Raw genomic sequence first — 14872 nt, 5'->3', positions numbered from 1 at the left:
AAATGTAATTGTAATTACAAATTAAAGATGATTTTGAAAGACATGTAGTTAACCAGGTGAGGTTAAACAAGATAAAATGATTTATGGTCATTTTATGAAATAATGACAGTCTTCATTTTAAGCTACAATGTAAAGTGCTTTATTCTGAGATTATGTATTGTGGCAGAAGCTAAAACTGCCTTTTTTCTAACAGTGCCAGAATACAACCTCTTTTTCTTTTTGCACTAACAAGACTGCTTTACCACCACAGCCCACTCTAAGTAATTAAATCAATCCTTTGTACTTACCGTATTCTCCTCTAGTGACGGTACTAGATCTGATTATATGCTTCATGCATATTCAAAGTACCGCACTGACAGCTCTTTAATGAGCTCTTACTTAATCAGTATGAACAATGTTCATCTTGTTCTTTTTTTCCTCATGCATTAGAGCTAGGAACAGTTGGGAAAAATGAAACATCCAGCATTCATTTGAAAAATATATTGTACTTTGAAAAGTGTCTAAGCTGAGGAAGTTGCATTCTGCCCTTTAAAAGTCTGATGGACAAATTGGATTACTAGTATTGGATTAAATAACAAATGGTTAGAGGAGAAATGAGAAAAGCTCACTGTGATCACAGGCTTTAATATTTTTTGTTACTTATAAAGCTAAAGGGGTCTTTAACCAGTTATTAAAGTCAGGATTAATTTGTAATGGTTCAACTTACTGGCTTTTAAAAGCTTTTTAAATTTAAAAATTTTTAATTCCTGGAAAACAATAGTGTAATGACGTATTAGAAGAAAATTTAATTTTTTTGTTACTAGGCTAAGTATAGATTTCCATCATTGTATACTATCTCAGATAAGGAGTTAGTGATACAGAATTGATTTAAACTCAAATATGTTTTTTCAGTTAATTTATATAATCTATGTAGCAGAGTGTAATGTGTCTTTAAATATTTGTTATTGTTAGGCTTATTTCCTTTTGAAACATGAGACTCTTATATTATTAGTCATTTCCTAACAATTAGGGGATGGGTATCTTTTCTTCTTACCTAGAAATCTTAGGCAGGAGTTAAACTGAAAATAACACAGTACCATATCAATATTGTTATTCTCAAGGAAGCAGTCTTCCATTGAAGAAAATGATGCTAATTTAAGAGTAGGCTGGTTGCTTCTAGTATTGCTGAAAGCCTCAATTATAGGTTAAGTTAAACTCAAAACAAAGTTTTAATATATCTATATTTTTAGAAGCCACTTATGTGATGAACACGAGAACTAAGTCTTTAATCAGAAAATAAAATATCATAAAAACTGCACCTATTAATATTGCACACATGTGTCATTTCACTGATCAAAAAGGCCTTCACCAGGGTACAATTGGCCTTTTTCCAAATTGCAAGCTTTTTCTCAGCTTTTTCTTTCTACTCTTTCTTCTTTTGTTGCTACCCAGGGATTTGTGCGTATCACAGCCTATCACAGCCTGTATCACATGACCAGTGTCAAGACATCACATGGTCCAAAGTGAATACAAAACCAGCTACCCTAAAAGAGAGATTAAAAATACTGTAAAACAATAAAGACTGTTGTTCATACTCCAAAAAAGATCTATCCTACGTCTGCTTCATACCATAAAGTTTTAATAGCATTTAATGAAGGCACATATCCTCACTATTCTCCCTAACGATGAACAACAGATATCTATTTTATAGGGATGCTTTGAAGTACATGTTAAATCTTTTGCACACAGATCATCAGCTCTTTATATTCTACTTCCATTCTTAAAAATTTCTTCAGCTTTCTGTTAACGTGAAAATAGTCATTAGCTCTTTATATTCTATTTCCATTCTAAGAATTTCTTCAGATTTCTATTGTGGAAATAGTTACATAAATTGTGGCACACCCATGATATATGCAAGTATTAAAAAGAATGAGGTAGATCTTTAAACAGCATAACAAAAGTAAATCACAGGGCAATATATAATATGATCTCACTTGTGCTAAAGAAAGGAAACCTGTATGTGTCTATAGATAACGTATATGCGTGTGTTTGATACACATAGTAATCTGTGTGGTCTGGAAGGACTGTAGAAGTACTTACTTCTGGAGAAAGGAGATGGAGAGGGCAATTGGAGAGGGAGGGGGTTGGTGACAGACTTGGCTTTTCTCTTATTTTAGGTATCTATTGTCTGAATTTTTAAAATGGGCTGGTCGTGTGTTTGAAAGTTAAAAGAAAATGTCTTGCTTAAAAAGAAAACGAAACTAGAATATTTTATTTTTTGCTAGATATTTAAGTTAGCCCTATGCATCTATACAGAAGTGGGACTGAAGTATTAAATAATGGCCTAGCAAAACAATAAACCAATCATGGGTGAAATTCAGAAAAAAAGAAAGTCAAAGAATTATAAGGTTGACTAGGTATAATTTGCATGGAGAGATGGGAAGAAGGTAGGGAATTAATATTTTTCTTGAGTGTGGTTGTGGCCTACTTCTACATGAACAATAATAAATATATAATATACATTGTAACCCTTGATATACTGGTCTTTGGTGGGGAGTGTTATAGATGATAGAAGGTAAATTTTAAATGTGCAATCGGTGAATTCTAAATTTTAGATCTCTCTGCTGAAATGTTTTGTGATTTACTGAACATTATTATTTTCCTTATAATGTGTCTTTTCACAGATAGCTATAGGCATTTTTTGTAGCCTGGTCATTTACAATGTATTTAAAATAATTTGCATGTGTTTGCCCTATTAGAGATGATGAGTTCCAGAATGGTATATGAACATGTATCTTTAGTTTACTTTTGGGGAGGAAAATAAGAAAAAAAGCAAGTTGTTACAATTGGAAGCTTTCATGAAATCTCTGGACTTCTCTGATCTTCCTGCTAGTCCTATAATTCTCATAATGATTTTTTAATGTGTGTGTGTGTGTGTGTGTGTGTGTGTGTGTGTGTTTAATCATGACCGTATGTCTTTCAGCACCATGAGTTCCTCATTGAAACATAATAACAAATCAGCCTCTGGGGAGGATTTAAAAGTTGGAACACTTTTTTTTTTTTTTAAACTGTACTTAATGTTAGTTTGATCTGTAGATATGTTCAGGGGGACTGAAATATACATGCTGGGTAATACCAGATTTAGAAGATTGGTTTATGAATTTTTAGATGTTGATTTCTTTTTTCAGACCCTGGACTTCAATATTGTGTTATTATAAACAGTTTAATTTGTGCTATTGGGGTACCTAAAATACGTTTCATGTTAAAAAATACTTGTGCTAAATTATTATTTGGATTATAAAATGTCAGATAAATAATTCGCTGAATTACAGGAAGGAACACAGAAGAAGAAGAAGCTATGATGCAGGAATGGTTTATGTTGGTTAATAAGAAAAATGCCTTAATAAGGAGAATGAACCAGCTTTCTCTCCTGTAAGTACTCATGACTATGCTTGTTTTTCCTACACCACTGATGAATCTTGGGCTTTTTGTCATTGCCTTCTTTAGGATTTCCTATTTATTAGGCTTATTATTTTTCTTTCCTTGGAGATTACAGTATAGTTTATATAAAAATAAAAGTTAAAAAGAATATATAATCATTTCTGAACAATAAGTTTTTAAAACAGTAAGTTTTTAAAAATAGTGATATATACTGAAAAATGTTTATTATATAGAAAGCCAAGGAATATAAAAAATTTTTGTATTTAAGAAATAAAGCCCTTGTGCACAAAAAGGAGATTTGGATTATATTAAGGGTTAGAGGACAAAAGAAATAAAATTGAAGTTTATTTAACCTCACATTTTAAGTTAAAAATGAAAATAACTCTTAATAAGGACAAAAGTACATTTGTATTCTACAGATGATGTTACCCTAAATTTGGGTAATTCCTCCAATCATAAAAAGATCACTTTTGTGTACAGTAAAATGGAGACCAGACCAAATGTAAGCATTCTTGGTCTTTAGCATTTAGTTCACTGTAGGATTTAATGTGTGTTCTTTTTGTTCACTAGCAGTATTCTTATATTATGCCACCTAGTGTGGGAGGGAGCAGGCTTACATATTTTATTTTAGTGAAAACCTCTATTTTTGTCATTTCTGCCATGCCTGAACTTGATAAAAAGAGTTATGAAGAAGCACAAAACTTAAATCCTCCTGGATTTTTAATTGTCTCTGTATTAAATTTGCACTGGTAGTACTTACATGTTTCTTGTATTCTTTTTACATGGCGTTCCAGATACGCATGTTTATAGTGAGCTATGAAAAATATTTTACAAAATAGTCTTATACCTGGCACTTAACACAAGAAGCATTGAAGAATGAGACTACTTATCTGAAGATTAAAATATACCTCTGTGCAATTCAAAATTGAAGGAGAAAAATAATAGCACTAGTAAATATTCAATCTGAAGAAGGTTTTAGGTTTGTGTATCATTTGTTTGGAGTAGCTTAAAGTTAAAGAGAAAAGTCAGTTATGAGTCCTAAAATCAATGTAACCTAAAGGTTCTTTTAAGTGTTTAATGATTTAGTAATTAGCATATTGATGAACTTTTGTAACTTGCCTAGGGAAAAAGAGCATGATTTAGAACGACGGTATGAGCTGCTGAATCGGGAATTGCGGGCAATGCTAGCCATTGAAGGTAAGAAATGGCCATGATGGAGAGAGGTATGTGAAGTGTCAACTGTCAAAAGAGATTTAAAGAGTGTAATACACTTCTGGTCTCACTAGGTGTGGCCTGACTAGGAACCAAAGGGAATTACAGATAAATGCCTTAGAGTTAGAAAGCAAGAGTCACATAAAACTTAAGAACCCTAATTCAGATAGATAATCATTATGTGTACTATTAAACACAAAATTGTCTTACTTTGTCAGTAAGCTGAAATGTCCATAAAATGGAAAATACAAGGAGTTAAATGATTTAATTACATTTTACTATGTGAAATTTAACGTTGTTTCCAGGAGGAAGGTAGGGATAGATTTATCATTTTGATTTTTCACATCAGACTCTAAATTTTACCTTAATATTTAATTGATGTCAACATGGAAATATGGCTGCAGTCCACTATAGTTCTTAAGATTCCATCTCCTATTAAGTGAATATTCAGGCAAAGATTGACATAGGAGATAAATAAAGCACTTTCATACTTTTCGTAAAGCTTTTTTATGAATTATATAGTAATCCTAAGCATCGTTCATAATATCAGTTAACATCAGCTAGCTTAACTATGGCATTTACTATATATGATTTTTTTTTTAAATTCTTACATGTTTAAGAATGCACTTCTCCTTATGCCTTTTAGTTGAAAATGTCTTGTAGTTCAAAGATGTGTGCTTAAAAACTAATCCTTTGGGCTCTGTAAAATGGACCTTTTGTCTAATCAATGCAAATTGATTTTCCTATTCTATATTGACCTCTTAACCCATTGACTGTCCATAGTAATTTCCTTCTTTACCTGATAAGGTACCTGATCCATAATAAGCCAATTCTAATTAGTTTGGAAACTAGAAATTTAAGTTTGTAAGGGAAAGCCAAATGAAACTGTGTATTTAAAAAATATTTTAACTAATATTGTGATTAAATAAAATATATGCTATTTATCCAAATATAATCTTATACGTATAAAAGTTTTATTTTTAATTACTTTTAATCTGTAATCTCATTTGATAAATAGGACTGACAGTGTTGTATATCCTCATTTAAAAATCAGGTTTACTTTATTTTAAAGGCTTCAGATAGCTAATTTCCTTCAAATGGCTATCCAGATGAATCAAATTATACATTGATAATGACTAAAAATTTGTCAAAATTATTTAAGAAGTTCTGTAAAACTTGCCATTGAAATAAAATGTACGGGTATGCTAAAACGTACTTTTCCTCTTGATACAATTTTTGTAGTCATGGTGTAGTCTTTAAAAGAGATTGAAAAGCTAAATATTTGAAAAGTGGGTATAATAGATACTATTTATATGGTATATATATGTATGGGTAACATAAAATGTATGTATATATATTATGTAAAATGTCTGACTCATTACATAGTTTATTCTTTATAGATTCATTATACATTATACTCGATACAGAGTATTAAAAACACTCTCTCATGTATAGTAAGTTAAATTATCCCTAAAATACAACTTGATACAATACAGTTGACTTTTAAGGCAGATATTGTTTCTGTCCCCAAACCAGTTATATTACCAAATACCATCTTAAAAAGAGGGGCATGACATGTAGAAAAGATCTCATTTTTATGGGTAGTCCTATGCCTGTATGCCAAACCTACAATCGCGAATAATTGAACATTTTATCTGCCTCTTTTTCTTGTACGTATCAGTACAAAGTCATATTTTTTTAAGAAGGGGAAAAGGTGTTTTTCAAGTACCTTTAATACAATTGATAGTTTTTTGAAGTTTTGTTTGGTTTTATTTTTTAATTAAGGTCATTGTCCCATAAGTGATGGTGCCAGTTTCTGTTGGCTGGTTGAGGGAAAGAAGAGATTTGAGGAAAAAAGTAGCCTGTTGATGACAAATAAATGGCACTTTTTTCATAAGAGGCCTGTCCCACTAGCCTGGGCAGTGCATGGGCTGGGATGTCCTGGGCCGGTACTGACTGTTGTGATGGTCAGTTCTGTGAACACAGTGTCCTCTGAGTCAGCCCTTAGAATGTGTACACATGCAGTTCAGTAGACTTTTGAAATATTAAAACCCACAGAAAAACACATAAATAGGCAACGCTAGTTGGTGTTGTTTTGCTTTCCTTTGTTTTAAGGTTCATTCATTCCGCTTTTTGTCCCCATCTCTTCTACTAGGTAGCCATAAGTTGGTTTTCTAATAAATAAACTAAAATCTTTTCAAGTAAATCTGCACCAGGAGAAAGCACAGAATGTTAATAGCCATATAGCACATTGAAAGAAATATTAACAGCTTGGTTTGAGAGAGAAAAAAAATTCAATATATCCATTCTTCTGAAAATCCATAATCACTTTGGCCTGTTTTTGCCTTTTTTTTTTTTTCCTTTGAGGTGTATTTCATAGCAGGAGTTTCACTCTACTGAGCTAAGTTGTAGGATCCCTTAAGCTAACAAACATCTTTTAGATACTTTTCCTATAGTTTTTTTGTTCCTGATTATTTAATGCCCCCTCAGGAAAGATAAATTCATTTCTGCACACATTGGGGTGGGCTTTTAGAAAGTGGTGTGTTCATTTTCTGCACAAGAAATGGATCTTCTCTAGGATTTTGTACATCTTGATTTATTCTTGGCTCAGAGTTTGAAGTGGGTGCTCTTCTAAAGGGATTTATGCATAGGTTCACTATTTTTGTAGTTATGGTTTATATGATAAGCTTTTTATATTTAAAATCAATATGTAATCCTGTGGAGGAGCTTATCCCCTAAAACCCCATTTGTAAATCTATTTTAGCTTTGTTACACAGCACAGCCACAGTCTTCCATAGATTGATTAGGTACAGCAGTAGAATCCTATCAAATGGCCTGCTCTGATGATGATGCAAACTCTTTCAGGATTGCTAGTTGACTGGAACTAAAGATAAGACTTGACTGCAATCCCCCAATGTGCTCTTTACAAAACTAGTGTTAATTTTCATCAAAGTGCCAGGCTTATTTATAGTGGCAAGGTTGAAGGTTTACTACAGGAACTTTAGGTCCTTTCTATCAAAGTATTTATAGGTATTTCTTTTGCCTTTTTTTCCAAGGTAATTATCAACTTCAGCAAATAAACTGAATCAGGGAATGAATAATTGGCCCTATATATAAAAAAGAGATTTTTAAATTAACAAAACAGCTCAGTGCAGATGGACATAAACAGAATCTCTTTATTTCAACACTTTGGCTCAAATGCAGCATCAAAACTTAATCCTATTTGTTGCAAGAGGATATGGCTTTTGTAGCAAAAGTACACTGGAATCTTTAAATTAATCAGAAGCCACATTGTAGTCTGTTCAAGTCAAAGTCAACGTATCTAGCTAGCTGTGACTGGTGTTATAGGTGAGTAATCCTTTCTTAAAATGCGTAACAGGTAACATATACACTTACAGGCAGGTTTTTAAAACATGACATTACATCTAGGTGAAGCTACTAAAAGGGGATTTAAATTTTTTTTAATTTAAGCATGAACATACAAATATGGGTCATGATCAATTTTAAAGGTATTATGAATTTTTAAAAATCATCAAAATAGTTTAATTTCCCAAATCAGCATTCAGATATATGTGTATGTGTATAAATTTACTCCCATGAGAAAGCAAGTGCAAAGTAAAAGTAGTTTTGCTAGTGTAAAATCTACTCAGTGTACATAGCTGTTCCCTCTACAATTGACTAATATCTTATAAATAGATATTAATATAGCAATGACAAATTTAATATGAAAAATCCTTAAATTTATGCTGCAGCATTTTAAATTCTAATGTCAGTTAAATTTGACTGTGAAATGATGAAAATAACCTAAATATTCATAACTTCAAAAATGTTTTTGTTACAGTTACAGAAAATGTCAGTATTGAGCTAGGAAAAAGTTAAGATTTTTTAAATTATTCAATACTTCAGGGGTTAAAAAATAGAAGTCTTCTCTCATCCGTATTGTTAAAGCCTTACTTATCTTGATATTTCTAATTATTAGTTAATTAAAAGTGACTGTTCAAGTACAGAGAATGAACAATTTAATTAAGAAAATTATATGTCTATTGTTAAAATTTATTTTTTCTTGGTTTTAGAAAATATTGTTATTTTCCATCTAATTGTATTTTTTATGTGCATGGTGGAGGAAATTTATTTCCTAGTTGTGAAGCTCTTATCAAAATGTTTTAGAAGTAAATAATTATGAAGCTTACAATCAGAATGATTTCTAGAGGTTGAAAGTAGAAAAATTAATATTCATCAAAACAGATAATCTTACTAATTTTAAAATTTAGTTATAAATCTTTTACAAATTTAGCAGGGTTTTCTCTGAGTTAATATTTCTAGAACTACAGTTACCTGAAATTAGACTAGATGACCTTAAAGATCCTTCCAACTGGAGTGTCTCTTAATTTTGCTCCTGTGTATAATAAGACTGATTAAGAGCAAGAACCAAATTAGAAAATTGTCTAGCGTTCCTGACCACAGTTGCATTTAAATCCAAAGGACAAAACTGTGATAGTGATAGATATGGCTTTTCTTCAATTTTGCTGTTTTGTTATTATTTTTTTCTTATATTCAGGAAAAAACTTTGCATAGTAATAGTTTCTTTACTTCTTCCCATGTTATAGAATATTTCACTTCTTTTAATAAGACTGTAATGTGACCAGATATTTAATGTACTTGTGTGATTTTTGTATCAAATGTGGATAATTAATACATAGCATGTTTCATATATATCTATGTATGTATTCGAGCTTATAAAGAAAGGAATCGTGGTAAAATTGAATAAACCATTCTAGCTTTTTGCTGCTATTCTAACCTTTATTACATGATGATGCATCTAATTTTTAATTTGTAAATACAAGATAGAATTCCCTCTAGCACCATTTGCTTTCATAAAGCTGCTGAGCAGTTTGCTGTCTTGAATAAATTTTGCTTTGGAGGGGGTCCGGGGGATTTGAACCAGCACATTCTTGTGTGGTTTGTGAAGATTCACATGGTAACCAGCGGTGTGCATTGTTAAGGTTTATCTGAATAAGCACCAGCCATGTGAGTTTTAACATGATTGCCCAGGGCAATGGAGAGAGAAGAGAGAAACCCGAAAGGATTGCACTCCTCTGTTTTTTGGAAAGTGCATTTGCTGGGGGAGGGGGCTGCATGAGTCAGTGGCCCCGGTTTTTTTTTTTTTTTTTTTTTTTTTTTAAAGCTGGTGTCCTGTTTCCCTCCAGGTCCTCATTTGTTCTGCTATCTGCCTCATCATCTACTTCTTCTTTTCATTGTTTACCTTCCTAATGAGGGAGGCGGGGTAGACTGGGGGTTGATTGACAGCTACAAGCCCTTACAGTCTGGCCAGAGAGCAGTTGGCATTGGTTTTAAAAGTGCTTTAAATGTTCGATTTGGTCCTGTTTTTATTAAACGAAACTGCTGCTCATCTTAAGGAAATTATCAGACCAGCGACGATTAGCAAATATATTATTGGGTCCTAAAACCTTCAAAAAACCCTGCCCATACGCCTGGAAAGAGCACTGGCCATCGGATTTTCCAACCCTTAACGTGGGGTTTCAAAAAGATGTATGTAATTTTTCCTTTGCAGAAGTGCTTTGATTTTAAACCACCCAGCAAACCTCTCCAAAAGAAAACTGGCTGTGATGCGATCGAGAGCTGCAGTGTAATATTGCAGAGCAAATTTATTTTTTACTTCAAAGAAAAATGCTAATTAGCCGATTCACTACTTTTAAAGTTATTGTGAAGCATATGGCGCCCAGTGTGAGATACATCCAACTGCTAAAATAGAGCGAAGAGGAAATTAGCGAAGAATGGGCTGTATGGGGTGAGCATGGGGGTGGGGGAGGAGGATAGGTTCTCAAGCAGATTCTCTAGCCTTTTCTGAGTGATTTTTATCGCCTATCTCTACTTCCCGCCCCCTCATTTGCCCACTTCCCCCCCCCCCCCCTCTCTGGCCGCTCTTTTTTTGGCCCCTCACACTTCCCCCCCCCCCCCCCCCACCCCCACTTTGGCGGAATCAGGTGCGCACCTCCGGCTGGCCACAGGCTCACACCTGGTCTCTTGCAGGTTCCAGCCCAGCGGTAGCCGAGCCCATCTGCGGGAAATACTTAGGAAGTTAGGTTTTAGGGTGAAATGCTCATCACGACGGCCAGACTCCCCTTAAAACACTATCTAGTGGCTCTCTAACATGGTTTGCGGAGAGATACAAGGAAATTGGAAAAGGCGGGAAGGGGGGTGTGTGTGCCTAGGCTCTGCGGGTGGGTAACGAGCCTCCCGTCCCCTGCAGACTGGCAGAAGACCGAGGCCCAGAAGCGACGCGAGCAACTCCTGCTGGACGAGCTGGTGGCCCTGGTGAACAAGCGCGACGCGCTCGTCAGGGATCTGGACGCGCAGGAGAAGCAGTGAGTCGTCCGTCCGTGGGGTCGGGGGGTCGAGGGGTCGAGTCTCTGCCACCAGCCGAGGGGCCATGAAGTTTTCGGGAAGTTCAGTCCAGAGGTCTCCGTGGGGCCCGGGGCAACCCCCCGCTGGCCCCAGCAGCCTCATTCCCGCTGGGGCTCGGATTTCGAGGTTAGAGGAGAGTGTGGCTTTGCCCTCCACGAAGAAAAATAAATTTGTTTCCTGTTTGACTTCTAGGGCTGAAGAAGAAGATGAGCATTTGGAGCGAACTCTGGAACAAAACAAAGGCAAGATGGCCAAGAAAGAAGAGAAATGTGTTCTTCAATAGCACCCGGACCAGAGTCTCCCAACATTTTACTCTTGGGTTCCCAGACTAGAAAATGTCAGACTCGTTCTTGATGTAAAACTTTTAACATTTTGGGGGGCTGGATTGTATTCTTTACGACCACCACCACCCCTTTTCCTCCTTCCTTTCTGGATAATAGAACTCCAAAAGAGCTTTGTTTAAGGATATTTTTTGTGTGTGAGTTAATTTCCTTGAAATCATGTGAAATAAATTTGCACAGATACCTTGTGAGTGATTGGTATTGAGAGTATTCAAGAGAGTGCTCAAAGAAGAAAGAAAAGAAAACCCTTCCCTCATTATTTTCCCTCAGTTTTTGATGGGAGGAAAATTTGGAACATTTTTGTTGTTATTGTTGTTGTTGTTATTGTTGTTGTTAATAGCATAATGGTGGGGGGGTATGTGGGGGATAAGAAAAATGTCATGAATGATTTTTCCAGTCCTGCCATATGTAACACTTGACTCTGTTACCTAAATTTTATAGTTAGATCATACTCAATCTACTTATTAAACTGTGTTCTATTTACCAGTGGGATTTTCTGCAGTTGTTTTGCATTTCACTGTAAGGATAATAGAGTTCCTGTCCTCTGTTTTCCTTAGAGGATGGCCCTTTAATGTAGGCTGAGACAGTCCTGTGATTTGAAGGTGAGCTATGAGGATGGAATTAATTGACATGCATCAGTTTACAAAGATGGTCTTATCATCTGAGAATGCGCCATCTTTTTCTCTAGATAATTATTTATTACATCTAGCTTGGTTCCTACATTTTGTTGGGTCTCAACATTGGCTCAAGAATGCTGTTAATATTTATTCTGTATTGATAAAAGTCTGTCTTGCCACTATGAGTAAATCCCCCAATTAATATTTTCTTCTCTAGCATAGCACTGTCATTTTTTTGTGAAAATGGTTATCTGTTTATTTATTACAATACTGAGTCATATATAAATTTTCAATAAAAGCAGAAACTTTCTTACCTTAACCACTGCTGCTACTTCCTTACAATGAAAACTTGACACTGGTTTGAGAAGTTCCTGTATCCATAAGACTTTTCATGTTGAAAAAAATGGTTCTCTTGAATGCAGAGCAGGATACTAGGCTGTATTTGGAGCTGAGTAAGTTTACACCATTCCGAAAGGGCCCTGCGGACACACGAATGCGAACTGAAAAGCAGTTAGTCATATTTTCATAAGCAATGTAAACTAGCATTTTCTGTAAAGGGCCCTCTCTGTTGTTAAAGATTTGAGGAAATTTGTGATTCCACAGCACTGAAAAATGCTAATATCTTGATGAATTTTCCACATTATTTTCAATTGTTAATGTTGCACTTATGAGGAAAAATTATGACTTCTGATAACTCGAAAGTCTGCAGGTACTGAAGTGAAAGGAAGATGATTATTGTTGGCGGGGAGGGTAAATGTGTGCAGGTGTGTGTGTATGAGATGAAGGAACGAGAACTTTTAATAAGTTCTAGGCTACAGAAAAAAACTGGCGATTTGATAGTAGTTACCATCACTCCTCTACAAGAAGTGTCCGAAACAAAGAAAGCTCGTTCAACAAGTCTAGAGACAGAAAACAGTCCACTAGCGTTTATACTTTAGCCTAGATCAAAATAAACGTACACACACATAGATATATGTACATTTACACACAAATTCCGTTCGAAAAGTACGCAGCTGCCTTCAACTGACAGTCTTTCAAAATGATAAAACTTGCTACGGAAGATTTCTTCATGAAAAGGATTTTAAGAAGTTACTGAAAAGTTACAGAACTAAATGAAATTGAGTATTTGTCCTGTTCATTCACGCAGGAGAGCGGAGCCGGCTGCCGCTCTCCGGGGGAAGCTCTCAGAACCCGACTCTAACCCCAGGGAAGCGGGCAGACGAAACCCAAGCTGCCTGGGGCTTGGGCGGCCAGCATCACCATCCCATTTACGCTGGATTCGGAGAACCTTCCCTCCCGAGGAGCCTCGCGGAGAGGCGGCTCCCCACTGCCGCTCCCGACCTGTCAAGTGACAGACGTTCCCTAGCCCCACACTTGCTGTCCCTCCTGCCCCAGTCCCGAGCCTCTCGGGGTTTCCATTTGGGCTGCTCTGTGGCGCCCGCACGCCCCGCAGCGGCGGCGGAGCGCCGACCCCCGGGGCTAGGAGGGTCAGGCCCGCGGCGAATGCGCCGCGTCCGGATTTCGTCGCGTCGTGCCCAGAGGCTGCCCGCCGAGCGCAGGCGCAAGCCCAGCTTGCGGAGAGGCCCGGAACCAGAAAGCCCGCGCTGCGGGAAAAGAAACTGTGGGCCCAGGGGTCGCTGAGGAGGAGGAGCGTTGGCAGCCTGCTGGCTTGGGCACAGCCCGCGGGCCGGTGCAGAACTTCCGCCCCTGGCCAGAATCCCACGACCCCGACGCCAAACCCCTCCCCCTGTCCCAAGTGTCCCCCAGAGTCTGGCCCGGCCTCGAGGTCACCTGGGTGCTGGATCCGGGTCCCAGGGCCCAGCTCCCACGCCCTCCTCCCCGGCTCGGGGGCCTGGAGCTGGGTGGACGTGCTCTCCCTCGGTGAGGCCCCCACTTCCCCCTCCCTGCCCTGCGGCCGTTGTTGGAACAGTCGCGGCTTCTGGCCCAGCGTCTCCCACCTGGACATTTGCCTAGCGACGGCCGCCTCAGTCCTCCACGCCGCGTACAAGAAACTTTCATCTCAGTCTCTCTTCCTCTCTACACTCCTCCCTCTTCCTCTCTTTCTTTTCTTAATCCTGGGGTTTTATGGGTTGAGCATTAAGAAAATTCGCCTGCAATTTAGGATTAGATAAATACTTTCATGGGGGTGGGGGGGCTGTGCTACTTGATACCTCCCAACTTCCCCGAGACCGTGGCAGCATCTGGAAGCGAGAACGCCGGACTCCCGCGTGGCGGGCCCTGGGGACCGTCTGAGCACATTCCAGCGCGCACAGCGGCCCCACCTCGCAGCGCCGGACCTCGGCCGGGCGCTGCAGCTGCTGGCGAAATAGGGCCCGCAGCAGGCAGGACTGCGAGAGGTTGAGGGGCTGGGATTAGGGCATGCACCCCGGCAGCACAGGGCTACACCCAGGCACAGAGCGCGCAGGCCTGGGCTGGGCTGCGCGGTCTGGGGACGCAGACGCTGCCGCAGAGCACTCCTGGGCGCTCGCATAGTCTTCCCCCCAAAACTAGTACCCTCCTGCCCGCGCCTTTCCCCAGAACTGGAGGCGGGGTGTATTCCATTTCTTTCTTTAAACCTCTGCACCGTCGCAGGGGCTCTGAGCCGCGGGCCTCGCGGGCTAGTCCCCGCGGGGGCCTCTGCGAGAGCCTAAGTTGTGTCCTCGCCCGGGTCAGCGCTGCGCTCTGCGCAGTTTCTTTTCCTGTTAAAGCTTTTTCTTTCTCATGTTTTTTCCTTTTCTCTCGTTCTTTTATTTTTTTTTTTTTTCTCTCTCTCTCTGTCTTTCTTTCCCTTTTGTGAATGGGCTGCGGTGTCTTTGTTCTGGAGAGAAGCGCCCGTGTCGCTGACTTTTGTGAACC

At 38.0% G+C, this 14872-nt stretch overlaps 1 protein-coding gene across 11 annotated transcripts in view; it reads left to right on the top strand.

The window, feature by feature from the left end:
• The window catches only part of EHBP1 (EH domain binding protein 1), a 412862-nt gene extending 400527 nt beyond the window's left edge, over positions 1-12335 (top strand). For all 11 annotated transcript variants that reach the window (XM_032873810.1, XM_032873813.1, XM_032873809.1 and 8 more), the window contains 4 exons: positions 3312-3411; positions 4544-4617; positions 10904-11018; positions 11251-12335. In XM_032873810.1, coding sequence (XP_032729701.1) covers positions 3312-3411; positions 4544-4617; positions 10904-11018; positions 11251-11341 — 380 coding nt within the window. In that variant the 3' untranslated portion in view covers positions 11342-12335. The remainder of the gene's footprint in view (positions 1-3311; positions 3412-4543; positions 4618-10903; positions 11019-11250) is intronic.
• Positions 12336-14872: the final 2537 nt, after the last annotated feature.

The sequence above is a fragment of the Lontra canadensis genome, unplaced genomic scaffold (genome assembly GCF_010015895.1).
Source record: "Lontra canadensis isolate GAN:19392208 unplaced genomic scaffold, GSC_riverotter_1.0 scaffold50, whole genome shotgun sequence".
In the NCBI taxonomy this organism is placed as follows: domain Eukaryota; kingdom Metazoa; phylum Chordata; class Mammalia; order Carnivora; family Mustelidae; genus Lontra; species Lontra canadensis.
Note: the sequence above shows the minus strand (reverse complement) of the source record. Positions and strands in the feature narration are given on the sequence as shown.